The sequence below is a fragment of the Plectropomus leopardus genome, chromosome 9 (assembly GCF_026936395.1).
Source record: "Plectropomus leopardus strain MGB_pleo_1.0 chromosome 9, ASM2693639v1, whole genome shotgun sequence".
NCBI classification, from domain to species: domain Eukaryota; kingdom Metazoa; phylum Chordata; class Actinopteri; order Perciformes; family Serranidae; genus Plectropomus; species Plectropomus leopardus.
In genome coordinates this window covers 29,009,790-29,030,835 of record NC_142184.1, presented here as the reverse complement: position 1 = coordinate 29,030,835, position 21,046 = coordinate 29,009,790, and the positions used below count along the sequence as shown (strand labels likewise).

General features: G+C 40.2%; 1 protein-coding gene across 5 annotated transcripts in view; it reads left to right on the top strand.

Moving 5' to 3' along the window:
- Nucleotides 1-20,484, top strand: part of mib2 (MIB E3 ubiquitin protein ligase 2) — a 57,335-nt gene extending 36,851 nt beyond the window's left edge. For all 5 annotated transcript variants that reach the window (XM_088082454.1, XM_088082453.1, XM_088082455.1 and 2 more), the window contains 7 exons: nucleotides 3,651-3,805; nucleotides 10,645-10,771; nucleotides 11,694-11,954; nucleotides 15,458-15,636; nucleotides 15,795-15,988; nucleotides 16,184-16,249; nucleotides 17,734-20,484. In XM_088082454.1, coding sequence (XP_087938580.1) covers nucleotides 3,651-3,805; nucleotides 10,645-10,771; nucleotides 11,694-11,954; nucleotides 15,458-15,636; nucleotides 15,795-15,988; nucleotides 16,184-16,249; nucleotides 17,734-17,975 — 1,224 coding nt within the window. In that variant the 3' untranslated portion in view covers nucleotides 17,976-20,484. The remainder of the gene's footprint in view (nucleotides 1-3,650; nucleotides 3,806-10,644; nucleotides 10,772-11,693; nucleotides 11,955-15,457; nucleotides 15,637-15,794; nucleotides 15,989-16,183; nucleotides 16,250-17,733) is intronic.
- Nucleotides 20,485-21,046: the final 562 nt, after the last annotated feature.

The window sequence follows — 21,046 nt, the reverse complement described above, 5'->3', positions numbered from 1 at the left end:
TTCACAAAACATATTTACATGAATTCGTTTGTATCTTATCTTTAACAATATGCAGCATGACTGTGTCAGTAACAGCTCTCAGAGTTTCCACATCGCCTGCACTCGTCTATATTAGTTACATGGAGGGTTAAGAGAACAGCAGAACTTCTACAGCTGCCAACAGCCCGCCATCACTATGTTAGAGAATGAGTGAAATCAAAGCAACGTAGTTGGGCTGGAGCACCAGGCCCCCAAATCACTAAATCCACCCCTGATAAGAAGGAGAGCAGCAGAGAGCAGCTGGATGAGGTCTGTCACTGCTGCTCTCAGTCTGCTCTGATGGATCTGTCGATCAGCTGTGTGATCAGCCAGCTGTGATGTTTCTTTGTCAATCTTTGAAAATAGTAAAATTAATCTCTGGGCTCATTTACTTTGGCTCAGACAGGAATATGTGGCACGAGCTGCGCTCTAGTATCCAAATGCGCGCACGCACCTGGCGCACAGTCTGTATTCAGGCACTTTTAATAAAAACAAAACAAAAAGTATTTTTGTGCATTTTCGGTATTTATTCTCTAACCAGCTGCCGTTGGATGCTCCGTCAGATTCGCCTCCTTCGTACATTGGGGCGGACTTGACCCCCGGTCCTAAATCGGGAGAAATACAGGAGAGATGGGACACCGGGAGGACACCGGGAGAGGGCAGGGGAAACGGAGGTGTCCCGGGAAAATCGTGAGGTTTGGCAAGTTTGCTTGTAGCTCCTGAGGGGAAATACACGGTGTACTTTTGTCAGCCCTACTCATAAACCCCTCTAACGTTCAGGCCTGGCGGGGGTCTCTAGTCTCGTTAACATTGTAGGGAAACACTGCAGATTTGCAGCGGGTCGCTGTCCTGTCATACCGCACACAGCAGGAAAATGTCTCCGCTGATGTGGACTGCTTTTTACCGGATGATTGTGGTACGACGCGGTCTCGTGCATTTAGACACACTGCCTCTGTTTGAGATGTTGAAACAACGTGGTCGCGCTGCTGCCTTTAGTTGCAACAGTCTTTAATCTGGGCTATTCCTGAATTCAGTAATATTCTGGCGGCTTGATGGAAATCTCTGGCGGGCCAGATGTGGCCGATGTGGCCGCCAATTGACGTTCACTGCATTGCGTTTGAGTTTTAGAAAATTATATGTGGTTCATTTGTGAAGATTATTTTACTGAACCGAACATGTGAGTATCTTAAACCTTTGTTTGCCACAAAAGTGATAGTAATCCGGGTTAAACAGTTTAAATAATATCCGAATGAACAGTATTTTCTCCAATAATCCGAAATCCAACAGAAATATCCCACACGGTTTTTGAGGAGGGAATTAGGGCAACGCTCATGTCCGCACTGGTCAACAGAAAAATACACGTCATGCATTTTGTCCTAAATATGTGTTGTTTTTATTTAAAAAAAACCCCAACAACACATATAAATTGTAAAATAGGCAATCCCAACCATTGATAAATTTAGCTTGTTTTGTAGATAAGTGTGAAATATCATGTGTAGTCCACCCTAGTGCATCTAAATACACTCTCTGGTCCACCCTAAACCAGTGTCGCATAATAACCACTGTTTCATTTTGAGTGGTGGGGGTAGCTTATTAGTATTAGAATATCAAATACATAATGTTATGTGAAGTGTAAAATTTCATTCTGAGAATGAGCCCCATTCGCCATTAGTACTTACAATCCCATGTTACCAGTGACGCTAACGGTCTGTATCCGTGATCACCACTATCATATCTCCTGAAACCCAGTTGTAACGCCAACCGAATATCCCAGCAGGTATGTGTTGAAACACGTGACCAAGCTGATGTCAACCACGGCATTCCCTGCCATGTCAATCAGGGCACAGTCGGCCTAAGTTCTGGGGAGGAATCTCCAAGCTTTGTCTTCAGCGCGCAGCTCAGAGAGCACATTCTTTGAATGTCCAGATGGGTACAGATAATCGCGCAGTATTTATATCATACGTTTATAAATGTATCCACGGTCATGGTGTCACCATTTTTTTTAAAAATTGCCCCTCGTTACGTTAATCGCTAAGAAAAATCTTTAATGGGTACGCTAGTTTGCGCGTTAAAAAAGATCGTCTCTTGTTTGTAAATTGGGCAACTAATTATTGAATTAAAACATTAAAAAACCGCAAGGGATCATGGGAAATTTAAAGTCACAATACGGAAGTAATGGACACCACAAACGTTCTGTTATTATTTAAACGGTTGTAACCTGAATTACTATCACTTCCAGATTTACAGGTTATTTCTGCTTGTGATAAAAACTGTCTCAGTGCCTTTTTTAATCCCCAAAAAAGTAGTTCATGTTCTTCAATGCAAAGAATTATGTAGTTTATTTATTAATTTATTTTTTTGGAAGAAATAACTAGGCTATATCATTGACTTTCTTCCATGAATATGTTTTACCCATTTGCTAAATTATATTTAATAACGACAAACTGATGATGTACCCTGTTTCAGGATAAAAACTAACATTTAATTAAGTGTGACAACATTAAAAACATTACAAGCTAGCAAACTAAAATTAATCCAAGACTGAATTTTACTTTAATTTTATTTATTTATTTATTTACTGAATTTTATTTTTATGTTACATAAAAGTAAATTAAATTATTTAAAAATTTTGCCCAGTGAATGGGTGCATTTTTTAAAGCACTATATTTCATGTCTGCATCTACCACTTTGCCATTACAATAAGATGTTCTCTGCAGCCAGGTGCAAAAAAAATGTGCGTATGTCAGCATTGGCAATCAGCCACAATGACTTCAAATATTGGCATGTGTGATATTGGCAAAAAAATCCAATGTTGTGCTTCTCCACCTACAAAGCCTCATCATGCCCTCTCTGACTCAGTCACTGGTCAGGAGCTCATGACTCAGCTAGTAGACATGAGTAGCCAGTGGTCGTCGTTGAGTGAGCGTTTGAGTAGCCAGTAAGTGAGTTTCTCTGGCAGTGTCAGCCATTTGCTGAACACATGTCATGTCTCACACATTTCCCTTCCAAGTAGATGTAAACACACAAATACAAACATTTATGGTGTTTTACTGTGACCCTGCTGAATTTCAGCCCTCAGCCTCATTAAGGCAATTTAGTCTCTCTCTCAGGGCATTTTCCTCACTGTCTAACATGCCTGCAACAAGCCCCCGAATACACTAACAACCATTTTTTTTTCTGCTTGAGTAGTGTGGCTACTCAGCTAAAAACAGCAGCCCACAGTTTGTTTTTGTTTTTGGCCACACACAATCAGAATGGACTGCAGCATCCATCACACTACAAATATAGATTCAGAATACATACAGTGTTCATGCCAGGATTACACATCAGTTTCGCGAACAAAATCATGTCATTGGTGCAGACTGACACCTCTATATTATAAAAAATATTGTAGATGTGACTGCAATGTATGTATTATAGATATTCATTGATTCATGGTGCTGTTTGGAAAGTTAAATTCCCTGCTACCCTCTACTTAGACACTATGATTCTACAGTAACCACTGAAACAAGTTTTCAACAGGATTTTGGATTTTGCTGTGTCGTGTCTCAACATGCCTCATGTAGAGGCCCAAAGAGATGAGTTCCCACGTGTACAACAGCCTCACTCACCAAATGTTTCTTCTCACTCAGGATTCATACGGGGACACACCGCTCCATGATGCCATCGCTAAAGATTTCCGCAATATAATCGAAATCCTGGTCTTGGTGCCCAACATTGACTTCACACAGCAGAACCACAGAGGCTTCAATCTGCTGCACCACGCCGCACTCAAAGGAAACAAACTGTGAGTAGAGATCATATTCAGAACTTTCTGCTTTCTTACTGAGGCGCCACACATATCACAAAAAGTAACATTAGAATTTGGATTTTTACCCAAGCACTTAAATGTAGTTGGGATTTTCATGGGGTCGTCATATAGCATGATTAATGAAACTGCATCCAGTTTTCCTGCAGATCCTTAAAAAGTCTTAAAAGGCATTGACACAATGAATCTCAATTAAGGCCTTTATTGATATTAAAATATCTTAAATTAATCTTTCAAAAGTCTAAGAAAAGTTAAAATATGGGAAGTAGTACTACTCTAAATAATTCATTCTTATAATAGCAAACAAACAAAAACAGAATGGTCTCATATACTGCCAAAATGTCATTTTTATCTTACAGTAAGCATTTGTCAAAATGGTCCCTAACCCTAGGAAATCGATGTGAGTTTATGTTTTTTTTCTTCAATTAAAAAAATATAATAATTAAATATAATAATAAAAATATTATATTTAATAGAATTGGTTTTAAATTTCATTCCGAGTGGTATTAAAAAAAAAGCTTCAAAAAAGAAGCTTTAAGTCCATTTGGCATCATTTGGTTCCTCTGTAGTGGCTCCAACATTCAGCCTATGTTGTTTGTCACTTGGATCTGAACTTGAAAAACGTTCCACATGTGACTTACCATAGTTGGATGCGGTTAAGAATGGCCATAGTCCCAATTATGGTCAATAATAGCAAAGGGAGTTTTAAATCAGCAGTATTTTGGAGTGGTCTGGTATGAATGAACCTTTTGAAGGTTCAGCCACTCACATTCATCAGCGTTATTTCCGAAATGTATTTTGTAATATAAATCTAGGCAGTCTTCTATGATGTTTGCCAGTCAGTATTGACAAATACTAGCCACATTTTCTAGGTGTGCACTCCTCAAATTTAGCTTTACCAAATAAATCCAAAAGCGTTTGAGACGTAAAATGAAAAAAAAATCCAGTCGATGTAGGAAGCGTGAAGTCTGTTCTGCTCAGTTGTTCTCTGTGTCTTGGTAGTTTGAATGCACATATCTGGTGTGAGCCTTGGAAATGATGGTTATGGGCTTGTGTTTGTGGGCTTGTGAATCTCTCCTGTGTGTTCAAATGTGGACTCAAAGGTCAACTCTCACGCACACACTACTCGTTACAGAAACTGAGCTCATCTCCCACACAGCTGCTGCTGCTGCTGTCAGCAGGATGGAAGTCAGTATCAGGCAAAAATGCAGCATTTATTTTTGCACCGTTTCCCTACACACTGACTTTCCAGAACTACATTTAGTGTAGTCATTTTTCAGCATCGCAGAAACAGAAATTCAAGTAAAAAAAAAAAAAAAAATCTGAACAAACAGTGAAAGAGTGTACCAGATCTTTTTTTCCCCAAAAATCTCATCACAGCAGCCATGAGAGCTGTCATAACTTTGCCACTGTTTGTATCACAGTGCTTATTGAAAGGCGAAAGTAAAACACATTATTCTTAATTCAAATAAGAAAAGATGAATTTCCTGCAAAACTCTTTCATGTATTGTATGAGTCGCCACAGGAACACAAATAGGGAGCTGGTTAAAGATCAGCTCAAACATTTCACTCTCCTCTGAGGTGCTCGAGGACAAACATCGGGGCTGCCTCGCTGACACCTGTCACAAAGCCTCCATTGTATTCGGACTGTGTTGGTTTCAGGCTGGTTGACACTGAAGGTGCTCAATCACAGCTGAGCCTTGACGCCGCGCTGACCGGGCAGGCAGAAAACTGAATGTTCTCACAATGATAAGGTTTCAACCCTCAAACACAACTCTTCTGTCTGGCTCCTTGTTTTTGGCGTGCCGGTGTCCTCCTCTGTCCATGTTGCATCACATCAGCACCCACACAACCAGAATAGCCTGGAAATGTAGAGAGAACAGACCCAATGTGAATGATTCACCTTATTAGAAAACGCCACAGTCCTCAGCAGTACTCTGGATTGATTTTAAAAGTAACTTATTGTACTTTATGTCTTTTGTGTCTTATGTAAAATATTTCAATGTCATCATGTCCTAGATTTCTTTATATGGAAATCTGCTTCAGACATGCTACTGCAAGTGTTAACATTATGTAGCATACGCTGCTAAATGTAGCTACATGTTATGCACATGTATGCATGTAATCTGCGTTGCTGATATTGTTAGTTTCTCCACGATTTCAGGTCACATACAGTGTGATAGTAAGCCTCCTCACAGGCCCGAGTGACAACTTGGTATTTTGTGCTCCAAGTCTGACCATGGTGAAGTTCCCAGAGCTTTTATGACCTCGTATAAACTTTCCTTCCGAAATTATAAGAAAACCATGTAATGGAAAATTGTCCCTGGCTCTTTTTATAAAGAGGTGCCATGAAGGAGAGGAAGCGGGACTGAAAAACACCAGCATCACCATAAATTTCCTCCCTGAAGTGATGCCACTTCATTCAAGGTTTCAATTAGACACTTTTTGAAGTGCATTTTATGTCTTTTGAAGGATAATGTCTTTGCAATGTATATTAAAAAAACTGGGAGCCCTGCTGTTGTCATTAGTGAAGATTGTCAGGCTGTAAGTAGATAACCATAGCTCGGTCCTTTGGTAATTTGCTTGCAGACTCTCGAAAATCCACTTAACGCCCGTCTGTCATGTACAAAACCAGTGAAAAATGACCGCGAGTCAATCCATTTTTCTCGTCAAATGAAAGCTTTGAAGTGATAAATTCACCTCCCTGTGACCCACATTTCTTCGTAACTCCACCAACCAGCCATCTCATTGTACACACTTTGAAAAAGATCCTAAAAAAAAGAAAATCTCAGGACAGACTGTACATGAGTGCAGCATGTGGACAAACCGAGCAGGGGAAAAAGGCAGTCAACAGGCAAGCGAGAGAGGAAAAAAAAGCATGCGAGCAGAGGCCGCGGAAGACACTCATTTAATAAATGTCCGATCTGTTCTGGCAAGTGTCATATGTGCAGTGCTGGGAGTTAAGGCTGCGCACTCCAGCATTCATTTAGCTTGACATCAGCCGCTGCGCCAAAAGTAGAGACACAGGATTTACAGTATTCAGGACTGGATCGGTTCACTAGTTCATTCATATATCACCAGCAGGCCTACAGTGCATTTACACAGTACAGGTGAGGTGTGTTTGTCATTTTTTCCTGCTTTGTTGTGTCTTAAATATGATTTGTGATATACGGTTCGAATGTGTGCAGGCATTATATTGAGGGTAGACACATTTTTTCACTGTTTATCAACTGTTTAACATGAGATTCACTTGAGTAAATTTAAACGATCGGAATTAATAGATATTGTGGATTTTCCTTTCTATGCTCATTGATGTTTATCTACTTTTTATTTACTATCACCAAAGTACAATGCGTACCTCTGCTTGGAATTTTTCTCCAAAAAATTGATGATTGCTTTGCTCCACTTTGAAAGTAAAGATCATCCATAAAAGTAGATTTTGTGTTTGATCCAAGGCTGTATGGAGTTCCTGTGAGCAGCTGTGGCCTGTCTGTTGTTTTTTTGTGACAGAAAGATGAGAATGTTTTGTTTATTAGTGTATTTATTTATTGTGAGGAAATGGAAAAAAGAGGGCTGGAGGCCAAGTTCACAAACAGTCCTGGGAAAGAAAAGAAACAAGGCAGGCAGCCAGATTTCTTCTGGAGTTTTTAGCTCGACAGAAGAGGCGAATGGATGTACGGGCTTCTTAGTCTGTTTACGGTATTTACTTGGAAAGAATATTTGTATGGATTTCTCCCTCTTTTCTTTAATCTCACATCCTTCCAGCTTCTTTGTTTTCTCCTTACTTTCATCAAATCCTTTTTGATCTCAGACAGTTTGTTCTATTTTTCCTATTTACTTCTCTTTCTGTAGCTACATTGTGACTTTTTTACTGGCACGCACAAGACAGATATCACAGCATACTCACTCTCACAGCTAATTATACATCAAAATACTTTATTTTATTTTCTTTTGTCACTTCCACAGTCAAAGAATTAGAACTAGTCATGGTACATTTCTTCTGTTTTTCTTTTATCGGGCTTTGATTAGGAGCCAAGTCACAAACAAGCATGATGCAAACTCCCAAAAATAACCAAATGATGACTTCAGTCTCCAGAGAAGTCATCACCAGCATGCCTGAGATGCCCTCTAGCTGCTGTGTGCAAAGGCATGTTTGCACAAAAATTGCCCTGAAACGTCAGCCCAAGACTGAATATTCATGAACACATAGAAGTAACGATTATGGAAATAAGTCAGAGAAATGAGGCGTAGCGGACGCAAAGGTGACGCAATGGACACGGCTGTGTGTCCTTCAGATGTGCGAGGGGGAGCTCCACAGCTTACGAGGGTGCTCTGGAGACGACTCCAAAGCAGGAATGATATTTCCCTCAATACCTTCACCACACACACACACACACACACACACACACACACACACACACACACACACACACACACACACACACAGAGCTGCATTGCAGGTACAAATGACCTCCAACACAATGTCTCCCCAACTGCTTTCATCCTTAGTAATACGGCCCGAGGAGATCCCGGCCATACGTGACTACACATGTAACAAAGCAGCCTGCTCTCTCAGCGGTCAAGCTCTCAGTAAAGCATTTGAAATGAATCAGCAAACTGCTACTAATGAGCCTGTAAACGTAATTGGTTAGTTATCATTATTAAAGCTGCTTTAAAGCAGCCACTTTTTACACGGATGCAAAAATAATTGCATTTGTCTTGTTCCCTGTACACTACTAAGGGGATTTCAACAGTGTTATACAGAAATGATTACACTATCTTGTTGCATCATTTAAGAGAGTTGGTGTGTTGATGAACAAAGATAGCTTACAGTTTGTTTCAGTGAATCTGTCACTCAGATTCACTGAAACAAGATTTTTGTGATTCTTGTTTTCTTAGTATTAAAAAAAAGTAGATAAAAAGGACATTACATAATGAAGTAATCAGAATTCTCATACAAAGTAATAATCATTTTTAAATACTTTTTTTCATCGGTCATCTGTGTCCCCCCCGTAAAGCTTGCTGGCGTCTGCAGGTCCCTTAAAGTCTTAAAAGTCTTAAATCCAGTGGTATAAATATTAGACCTTAAAGGTCATGAAATAGTTGAACAGAGTTGAAACTTGAATTTGTTAGGTCTTAGTTGCTACCAACATATTTTATCTTACTTCATTTATCCATCTTTAAATTTCTTTTTGTCAATGTTAGTCAAGCTTTTCTGTGTGAAAGTCCACATCTCTGATTTTTCACATTTTAAAGCTACCTTATACGTCATTTTCCTTTATACTTGCACTTACCTGTTGGCAAAATTTAGATTAACCTAACTCACTCTAATAACCATATTCATACATGGAACCTTCAATGCTTGATTAAGAAAAATATGATTTGTCCAGAAATCACAGTCTTAAATTTGGTTAAAAATCTTGAAAAAGTCCTAAAAAGCAATAAATGTAAGTGTCTGATTGTAGTCGTCACCCTGGACGTTTTTCCATTATAGTACGTATTGCACTGACACTTGTGTTTTATAGTAATTGGCTGGATTGGCAATGAAGTAGCTTGGGTTGTATTACTGTATGCACGATTGGTTGCTCATTGGTTATGACTTGTATTGATATTCTGCATGATGTCTGCATGCCGGTTACTGAGCAATGTCTTTACATCTTCCAGTTTGTTAGTTTTATAAGTGATAATGAGGAGCCGTCTGTCGAGGGATGGAAGTTCAAAAAGAGAATGTTAAGCTAGGAGCAATAATTGTCCCTTGTGTGCTCTCCATCAGTCTGTGCCATTCTGATAAATTAACTGACCTTAAAATAAAAAAATAAAAACTGACACCAGCCTCATCTATTAACACCAGTGTTTCCAAACAGTGAAATCCAGCAGAGCTACCATTAAAATTAGCCTGAAGTCAATAGTAAAGTTGTGTCACGTCACACCAAAGCCTCCATGGTGGCACGCCAGCTTCCTGGGTGCCCGCTAAGGCTGTCGTCTTCAATTTCACACGTCATAAAGCAAACTCAGCTACAAAGCAGAGGACAACTCAACAATGCAGCCTGGCCTCACTCTGCAGCATCAGCCCGCTGCGTGAATCACAACAAAAAAAGTTGTAATAGTCTCACTTCAGTGAATGTGGTCTCAAAGCTTCTCTTTTATTAACCCTCACATAGAAGATAACAAGCTTAAATCTGACAAACCTAGAAGGACGCCAATGAGGATGGTTTAATTGTTCGACGTTGAAAAATTTGAGTGTTTGATACTCTCAGTTGACCTTTGAGATGTTGGAATTTGATAATCTTACCATATTATAGCGCGCTGGTTCAATACTGAACACAATGAAGGGTGAGTTGGCTGTGTTTAGTGAGAGCTGGCTGCCTGTAATGCGTCAGTGTTTTCTTGTTAGATCGGCTTGTTATCAGTTCTACAACAGCTGCGTCTCTGTCCAAGCTGAGGTCAAGTACACAGAGCTTCGTATTCTGAGAGGTGCATACAGTCTGCAGTGGTGTGATGTACTGTCAATGTGTGTGATCATGTTCATGTGTGTAATACTAAGCTCACATCAAGATCTGGGTATCAAATTTCTTAAATATTTTATATAGCATCACATTTAATCAGAGTATTGATATTCCCCTCTGACCAATATTAGAATCCCTTTTAATACTACTGGGCTCTTTCTTGTAACATCGCCATTTACCATCTTTTTAAGTGGGAGACTTTGTAGTAAAAAGCACTTGGGCAACTACTACAGATATAACTGGTCTTAATTTAAGCCCGGAGTGTTGTGCACCCCGGCTAATAGAGTCTCATGTTGTTTGTTCCGGTGGCAGGGCCACAGAGAAGATCTTGGCCAGAGCGCGACAGCTGGTGGACGTTAAGAAGGACGACGGCTTCTCTGCGCTGCACCTGGCCTCCCTCAACAACCACCGGGATGTTGCCGAGATCCTCATCAAGGAGGTGAGCTGAAGAGCGGAGCACATCAGAATCCTTTAAAACTGTTTTGATACTTAACTGCCTCTTTTGAATTTAGAGTAATACAGGTCCGTTTTGTACATTTAATTTAAAATTAAATGTTTTCAATTTGTCCGTCTATCTCATTCTCATGAATGCATTATCTCAAGAACGCCTTTGAGAAATTTTTCCAGTTTGGCATAAACATTCACTTGGACACAGGAATGTACTGATAAGATTTTGGTGGTCATAGGTCAAAGGTCAATGTCACTGTGGCATCATCTGTCTGATTCTTGTAAAAGCAAAATCTCACAAACACCTTGCAGGAATTTTGTCAAATCTGACAAATGCGTTAACTTGGACTTTATGACAAACTGATTAGATTTTGGTGTTCAATGGTCAAGGTCTCTGAGACCTTGCATCCGTCTTATTCTTGTAAACGCAACACCTTAAGAACACATTGAGCATCTGGGTGTCCTCAGATTTGGCACAGACATCCACCTGGACTCAAGAATGATCCCATTAAAATTTTGTAGTCAAAGCCAAAGGTCAAAGGGCACTTTGACCTCACAAGGCATGCTTTTGGCTATTACTCAAGAATTCATATGCTAATTATGATAACATTTCACACAAATGTCAAATTATATACTTGTATAATAATGACTTGTTGACATTTTATATCCAAAAGGTCAAAGGTCAACTTCACTGTTACATTATAACAGGACATTTGATCAGATACTGAATTGCTCATACTTATTTTGGGTGCCACCTTGAAACTGTGCTGATAAGATATAGAACTCCTGTGCTGCCGAGGGGAAGATGTGTGTGAAGCAGTCAGTTTTTCACAGACATAAATGTAAACTGTAAATGCAACTTGACTTGTGCGCGTAATTGTAATTCTATTTTTCCTATTCCTCCTCTTCCACAGGGACGCTGTGACATCAACATCCGTAACAACCGGAACCAGACGGCGCTGCAGCTGGCGGTAACGCAGGGCCACACCGACCTGGTGCAACTGCTGGTGTCCGAGGGCGCAGACGTCAACATGGAGGATGAGGATGGCGACACGGCCATGCACGTTGCCCTTCTCCGCCCACAGCTGGCCAATGTTATGCTTAGCCCTGCCGTGGGAACCAGCACCAGTGAAGAGAGCAGCGAGGGTTGCTCCTCCACATCGCTCTACTGCAGGGTGAGAACTAATTAGGTTACTTATTTTATTTTTAAGTGTTATTAATTTTTACGAAGAGCTTCTAGAGTTGTAATAAAGGAACAACTGCTCTCAGATCAGTCACCGTTTGCCAGGGTTGGGGGAGGAGGTAGTTACATACGCATTCCAACATAAATCTTCATTTTATCTTGTTTAGGGGAAAACTCTGATTAAAAAGCGCAAACTGGCAGTTTTTCTTCAAAGTAGTGATAATATATGTCCACATGAAGAAAGAAAGCTTTACTACTAAAATACACTTTACCAACCTTGCTGAGAATATGGCTTGACTCTTATGTTATTGTGTTTCATTGACACTACTCACCTCATAATGGGAAGGAGTTATAATGTGTCTACTGCTGTTGAGTGATGCATTACCACTGAATTCTGGGTATTCTTGAGACTGAATAAGCTGTAAAGAGACAGCACAGCTTTGAAAAGATGTGAAATGGCGTGCACATACTCAAGATTGGTGAGAGTGTAAATAAAAACCCAAGAGATGGATACGAAAGAGACAATCCACAACAAATAAAGAGCCAAAGGAAGAGCACATGGAACATTCAACAAGGAGTAAATATAGACTGAATGACGGGTAAACAGACATTAAAAAGTGAGTTGATTAAGACTAAATGTGGGGAAAAAAGGATTAAGGCAGTGTTAAAAAGGTAACAACAGACTCAAAGCAGAGTAAACAGGGACTTAAGGGATACCGAAGCAGGGAGGGACAGGTAAACAAAAACAGAGGGAAGGAATGTTAAAGTATTTGTTTATCATGTGAGGGGTTGATTCAGGATAAAGGAGTTAGTTGGCTTTACCAGGTAAATGAGGGGGATGAATGGCTAAGAGGCGGGAAAAGAAGTCAGGCTGGATTACTTTAAGGTGAGGGTTAACTAAGGAGAAAAGGGAGTGAATTTGTTGTGTAAACAGTGCAGGAGAGAGGGGTTAAATGAGGAGAAAGTCATCAGATTGGAGTGGTACTATGTGAAAGTTAGAGCAGGTGTTACAGCTTTATTTTCTAGAGAAAAAATATAAATATTGAAAAAAAAGTATTGTACATCTTAATAGTAACATAAATTTTAAGATATAGAGTCTCAACATTTAGGATTTATTTAATTAGAAACAAAGATTACATCATCTTTAATCTCATATTGCTGCTTTAAGAGCCAATATTGGCAAGAGACTGAGCCTGGTGGTGTAATGAAAGGAAGGAGGAAGTGCTGAAGGGTTGAAAAGTGAAGAGGGCCCACTCACTGTAGCAATATAGATTTGGCAAAGACAGAGCTCTAGTTAAGATGTCTGTGATCAATTTAGGAGTACGGTGTAAACACACCGTGCCATTTTTTCCCGAGAGGATGTCTTAAACTTGGACAGGACCTCACTCGGTTTATATAAGGAGGCTTAAAAGAAGTCATGTGGTATTATTCATCCTCAGAGGCACATAAATTACTGACTGAATCCTCATGTGTCCCTCTAGTGCATCTAACCTTAAGGTGACATTTGTTACGTTATTTAACAAATGTCATTTCTGCACCACTTGCAGTCAGCAACAACTACCTGTGATTCTTTTGCGTATTTCTTACCTCATATGTTTTCAGAAACATACTTTATCTTGCTGTGTTACTGTAATTTGAGATTGTTTGTTATCAGCAGGCCACCATACTTTTTGTGTCAAACTAGCCAAGCTCTCATAACGTCGTCCACCAACGGGAGTGTTTATTGGTCTCATACTACGTATTGCCTTCTAATAGCTATAGGTTTTCTACCTTTTAAGTAGAATGCCAAAGCCCCTTTTCTCTTTTTTCACTTGTCATGTAGCACCACTTTCAAAAGATTTTGCATCCGTCTGCTGCATAGACAGCCCAGTTTTATGAAAAGACCATCTCTCCCACAGTAAACTACTTCTCAATACCAGCATTAATTGATTTATTTATTTTTTTGACCTTCAACATAACAAGCTTTAAACTCAACACTAACACATTATCAACTTATAGAATTGTGATGGTGAATGTGTTAACATTAGGGCACACTTGGAGGAGCATTATAGCAACATTCATTTGGAGATGTGTGCAATAGTCCAATATTTATTCTTGTTTTAGCTCCCTTTTTGGTCTCTACCCACTCCTGAGGGAGAAATCTGACTGTGGGGGCATCACGCTTTTTAAGAGTAAAGTTGTGGGTCATAAAGCCATTACTATTCATTGTGGATTCATCACTATGAGGGACACCTCTCAATTCTGATAATCAAGCCCATTACAGGGCAGTAACACTTGCCACGTTGCAAACCTGTCCATGGCCTTTGGTTGCCATCAGTGGCTACCACTTTTTTCAAATACAAAAATATGAACAGCAAAGGGTGCAGTCCAGAATGAACAATTTTTAGCATTTGTTGCATTAGTGATACTTAAATATTGCTAGTCATTTGAGAACCGAACCAGATAACATTTCACGTGACAGCACCACACATGCTTTGGTGCGTTAACTTGTGTGCACGCAGGCATCTGTGTTAGAGACAATGCCCAAGCAAATTAAGTTTATTAATTGTCGAATGAAAAGTTCGACTAACCCGTCAACATCACAGACAAATGTGCTTATTGATCAAACAATGGCAAGGAATCAGATGAACCTGAAAGGAAAGCATAGTGAAAGTAAAGTTTTAAAAATACAAACTACAAGGAATCTTGTTTGGTAATTATAATCAAGTTTTCAAACACTCTTTTATGTGACATTTTTCATTATCAAGCTGACATATAGTATCTTAACTATAACTCAAAATTAAGGTGGTTTTAGTATTGAGCCCTGCATTAATAAATATCAGTCATATAATGTCAAAGAATCTTTTTAATGTCCTTTATGTTTTTCAGAGAGCCATTTACTCACACAAACTAGTTTTAATATTCCTCTTTAACAGACCTTGACTTGTTGCTTCATGCAGTACTTTTTATATGACTGCTACATCGGTTGGTGTCGAGATCATTGCACCAATAAAGAACGTCCTTTCCAGTCTACATGACCGCAAACACTGCAGCTCCACTCAACATCCTGGGCATCTGCCAAGCCAATGCACACACACACACACACACACACACACACACACACACACACACACACACACACACACACACACACACACACACACACACACACACACACACCCATGAAGGTGGCTCGGCTTAAGTGCTCAGGGCTGTTTTGGCCACTGTCAGCAGACGAGTAATTGAGGGAGTTCTTCAGCGCTGATTAGATTTTGGTTTATGTATCCGCTTCAGTTGGGTTGTGCTGGTTTAACATCATTTCCTTGTTGCTTGCTATCAGCTGTGTCCTAGACTAGGTTGTCTCATCTTCCACCATTTCTACAGTTTTAGCCCTAGTGAGAGTGTGTTTGTGGATGTGGGTCTGCCTCAAAATCTTGTTCTTTTTAACTGCAACTTCTCTCTTTTTCTGTCTTTCCTATCCTCTCTTCCCATCATCATCATCATGTGTATCCACAGCTGAGCGCTTCAGGTCTTCTGGGGAATACCGAGCTGAGCGTTGGTGCAGCTATCGCTTGTTTTCTAGCACAGGAAGGAGCTGACATCAACTATGCCAACCACAAGGGAAAGAGTCCCCTGGACCTGGTGGCAGACAGCACCATGCTGCAGCTCATCAAGAGCTTCTCTGAGAAACACAGGTCTGTACAAGCAGTGTTAACATTGATATAGCATGATATTATTAAAATATGTTGGACTGATAAACGAAAGAATAGATTTTTTTAAAGCCATGTTGCGTTTAAAACTGTCAATGCCTTTTTAATGTCAAACTTAACTCTAGTTGTGTGTTGCCTTTCAGGTTGCAGCGTCTGCAGGCCATCACATGTGGACAAGGTCTGAGCAGCGCCAGCCTGCGGCGAGTCCACACTACACCCAACACCATGACCAACCTGGTTCTCCCCACACCGCCGGGGCCCAGTGAATGCCTCATCTGCTCCGAGCTGGCTCTGCTGGTTCTCTTCTGCCCCTGCCAGCACAGCGTGGCCTGTGAAGGTTAGTGGAGGACTCTATGATGGCCACACTGTTATCAATAGGCAGATTGGCTAATATTGGCTAATAGATAGGCTAATATTTTTTAAAATATTTTAAAAATGTGGACAAGCCCTTGATACTGTAGCTGCACTTTTTGTTGTATTCTCTTTGTACCTTTTTTGTATCTCCTTGCTGACCTGGTCCTTGTCTAAACAGAGTGTGCCCATCGAATGAAGAAATGCATCAAATGCCAAGTCACAATCACCAAGAAAATTAGACAAGGTAAGAACAATCCTCTCATTCTTGTTATCTTGGATAATAAAGGTCGTCTATATATATTCATGTTTGGGACAAAAATAGCCCTGTGACTGACAGCTTTTATTTCTGTCTGACTGCAAACTTTTCTAACCTATTATCTGCATGTACTGGAGATTTCCTTTTTCAAGCCAGTTTTAAATTTAATTTCAAAGGTGTGACTGATTGTTGGCCTAATGTTTATTCATTAGGCCATTCATTATTTATTATTCGTTTTTTTTTAATTCACATGCATTGTGCATTTTTTTACATGGACACCCCAAAGAAGAAAAAAAAATCTGTGTCTGCAGCAGGGATATCAATAGTTAACTCTTCACTGGTTAACTGTTGAGAATATTTTTCACCAGTTACGCATATCAGGTCTATAGGTTAAATTTGCTGCTCTTCAGTTTACTGCACTGCGTACCACCTTGGTTTTGGAGCTAACGTTAGTTAGCGGCACCCCTCATTTGGCATTGGGGCTTTTAACGCCATTTCAACACAGCGTTGTTGTGGAAACATTGTCCCCACCCTCTGGCCTCCCCGCAGGTTGCGGCACTAAGTAGGTGGCCAGATTTTCAGCCACTGTCACACTTTAGCATTGTTAACTTAGCTGTGTTAGCACTGTTAGCAGGGTCATCACAGCTTTTGGTCCTAACATTAACAGTGCTAACGGTACTTAAGGGGGTTTGTTTCTTAATTTATAGTAACATTGCTGTCAGCAAAGCCAGCAGATAATAATATAAAAAAATAGAGATTTACATCACAAAACATTAAAATTCCACCACCTGTCTTTGAAATGTGGTGCAATAGCTCACTGACTCAGTGGAGCACTGGACTTATATGTAAATATGCACTGGACTTAATAAATGCCTATTGCATGTCACAGCATTTTCCTTTTTTCTTAATGAAAAATTTAAAGGTAATGGTTCGGGCTTTCAAAAACAAAAGGAACTGAAACAGACTTCGCTGGTTAGAAGCGTCAGTGAGACAGCTTTGGATGGGAGATTAAAGCAAAGGACAAGGACAAGCTACCAATAAAACTGTCAACCTCAAGCTGATATTATTAATACTGCTGAGAGAATTTTTAAGGATTAATTGGTATTCATACTATTCATAACTTTCATTGGTTTTAGGTTGTGTTTGTTTGAAAAACAATTGATGAAGCAATGTTTCTTTTATTGCTACTTGTTTTAAGTTGTTTGTTGATGTTCCCCAGCACAAATTGAAAATGAGGGTTCTCCCTCAATTATTTTTCAGAGGTTTGATATAAATTAAGTGATGATGATGAGGATCATGACATTGGACGTTTTGAGTCATACTATTATATACTCTTGCAGAGCTTTCATGAATTTAACTTCTGTAAACATAATAAAAAAGTAAGCTACATGTATTGTCCAAAAGTCTGTAAACTCAGTTTTTTAAGGCTTTGACAACATCCGTGCTGATGACCCCTCCCTCCTCTTCCACAGACCAAACGGAGGTGGACTGCAGCCCCGGCACCGAGAACTCGGAGCAGCACAACCTGCTGGAGCAGCTGCAGTCTCGCTACCGCCAGATGGAGGAGCGAATCACCTGCCCCATCTGCATCGACAACCACATCAAGCTAGTCTTCCAGTGCGGACACGCCTCCTGCATCGACTGCAGCGCCGCGCTCAAGACCTGCCCCATCTGCAGGCAGACCATCCGCGAGCGCATCCAGCTATTCGTCTGAGCTTTCTTTGTCCTCTCAGCTCTTATAACGACCCAAAGAGGAAGTGGGAGGGGGCTGGAGACAAGAGGAGGGTGGGAGGGGGGCAGCGGTTATCTTTTGAAGAACCAGTGACTTACATCTGCCTGTCGCACCCTCCAGCTCAACCCCCCCCCCCTCATCAAACACTCACTCAGCCCATCAGTTGCTTTACTATTAAACGCTGTGTTACGTTGCTGAAAGTCCACACTTTGTTACATTTTGCGTAGTCTCCCTCTCAAACAGCGCAGGCGGAAACACGCCGATCGCTTAATTTTCGGCGTCAGAACTGATGTTCCGCTGGGCCCAGATGAGGCAAAGACATGCCAGGGAGAAAAAAATAGTTCCCACTTCTTTTCCTCACTCACACCCAGCCTCCACCTCCTGTAATCTGTCCCATCTCTGCTGCTTTAAGTGGATGTCTGTTACCCATCATCCTCTCTGGCTCTCTGGCCTCCTCTGTTTACAAGGCTGCGCAGAATCTGTCCCCGTCTCCTCCTCGCCCCCTCGGCTTGTCCTGTGAATTATGTTTGCTCTCATTTGTACCGATCTCTTAATAATCAGTGTTAGTCTCTGCAGAGGGAGTTGGTATAACTAAAGGCTCTCTATATAGTCCCCAACCACTCGCCTGTATGCAAGGGGAAATACACACTATATATGCATGAATATATGCATATTGTAAAGCTGAAAATGACTGTGTTGTCATGGGTGATTTGTCGTCGTCGTTGTTTTATTTCTCTCTGGTTACATTTGTGGTTTTAAATGTACCGATCAGTACAGGTTTTTATTTATGTGTGAAAGGTGGTATTACTTAGTAATGTCCTTATTTTTTTCAGTTGGTGTTTGCTTGGCAAAACTGTTTTTTGTTTCTACTGAACTTCACCCCAAGCCTATGTCCTCTACTCAGGGTATCAAATCATTGAAAGCACTTGTGATATCCATAACAGGTTAAAGAGCTCCCCGAGATACACACACACACACACGCACACACACCATTACAGAGCTACGGGGTCATTTTAGTGGAGGGTCACTGAAAGAACAGGTAAACAATAACCAGGCGTAAATGTGCAATGTGACTCAAAATTTGCTAAAATTCACTTTATTAATGTTTAAGATTGAATTGTCATGTGACATGAATGTTTGCAGAAGAGTTTCTGCAACAAAACTGACATTTTAGTCTGAAAAAAAACAACCCAAAAGCATCCCAGAAGCCCCAGTCAGCTTTAAAGCATTGTGTTAGTGTCTGAAGACAGCAAGTCTGTCTGCCGTCTGACCGATGCAGAGACCCCCCAACGAGCAGCAGATACTCGTGTCCTGTTATTTATCCACCAGACGTATTGTAAGATATAGAATCAGACAGGCAAAAACGTGACATTGTTGTGTTGCACCTCTAGTTCCGCGTCTACCTTCCCACTGGAGTCATTTCTCCTTTCTCCTCTGGAGTTCTGGATTGTACATCATCTTCATCCTTTCTAATGTTTTGGTGTGTTTTCTTGAAGGGCTTATGCATATGAGAAAAAAAAATCGTATCTATTTTAATCGTTATTTAATTTTTATTTTCTATAATAAATTTCCAGAGACAGGAGGATTTTTTTTTGTCTTCAATAGATCCCAAATTTTGGGAGAGCCAATGTTAAAGATGTACATTTGAATGTCGGGGAAGAAAAATGTATCCTGTCTCACTCTGCCTTTTTTATGTGTAAAAAGAAAAAAAGAGATGTAAGAGAAGGAGCTGGAGAGGCCGAGACGTGTTTACGCCGAGTTTTACTTTGAGGAAAGAACTTTTACATCTGTGCCAAATCGCATGAGGATGTGCATGGGCATGCACGCCCGAATTTATCTAGACGCACTATGCTAAACCCCCTCCAAGCTCAAGTGAGGGTTCAATTATATCAGCAGTGTGACGTAAACTAAAAGCAAATGTTAGTATTTTCATTTTGTTCAAAATAAGAAGTGTTATCTCAGCACACTCAGTTACTGGTGTTAGAAGTCGAGCTAATGGTCTTAGCCTCCTAACTTTAGCTGTAGTGCTCTGAACCTCCTCATGTTCTCGATGACAAGTGACGCAACACTCACATTCGAAATATTATCAGTCCCATATTGTTTGGAGCTTTTTACAAGTATATATATTTATATTTTGTGAGACATTATCAATCAAGGGACACGTTTCTTACGGAAATTTCGACATTTTAAGGATTGTCTGCTGGTGTTCTTAGTTGATGGGTTTACAGGCAAAGGCAATAATGTTTTAGAAAAACGGGGAAGATGTTTGAGTTCTTTCTTTTTCTCCCCCTTAAGGAGGTCGCTGAGGGCGGAAAACAATTTCTGTATAAAAACACTATCAAAGCAGCAAATGTTACTATTGGTGTTTGTATAGTTCAGCTCTTGGAGTTCTGATGTTGGCCTTACTGTCCATTCCTCCTCTGTTGATGTTTTTTCAGTTGTATTCTGTACAAAAATATTTTGCAATAAATATGGAACTGTTTTCTAAGGACTTGGATGTAGATGTTTTGTTGTTATTCAGTTTTTTTTATGCCTCCTCAGCAGCAATAGCTGTGGCTGAAGGCTTTGGTTTTTTTAGGCTATTTGTACATGTGTACGTCAGTCTGCCCATTCTTGTTATATCTTAAGAACACAGTGAGGCAATTTCTTCAAATTTGGCACAATTGTCCACTTGGACTTGGAATTAACTTATTAGGTTTTGGTTGTCAAAGGTCAAGGTCACCGTGACCTAGCATCTGTCTCTGTCTTGTGAACACAATTTCTGAGGAAGTTCTGGAGGGAACTTCCTCAAATTTGGCACAAACGTCCACCTGGACACAAGGATGGACTGGTTAGATTTTGGGTGGTCAAAGGCCACTGTGACCTCACAAAACATGTTTTTGTCAGTAAATCAAGAATTTGTATGCAAATTTTCACAAAATGTCTCATAGGATAAAATGAGTAAAATAAATGAAGACATGGGATGTTCTGCAAAAACAAATTTCTGGCCAGTTTTCTATGCCATAGCTCAGGAGCAGAAGGGGAGACATTTGATGGAATAGTGACTTGATGAC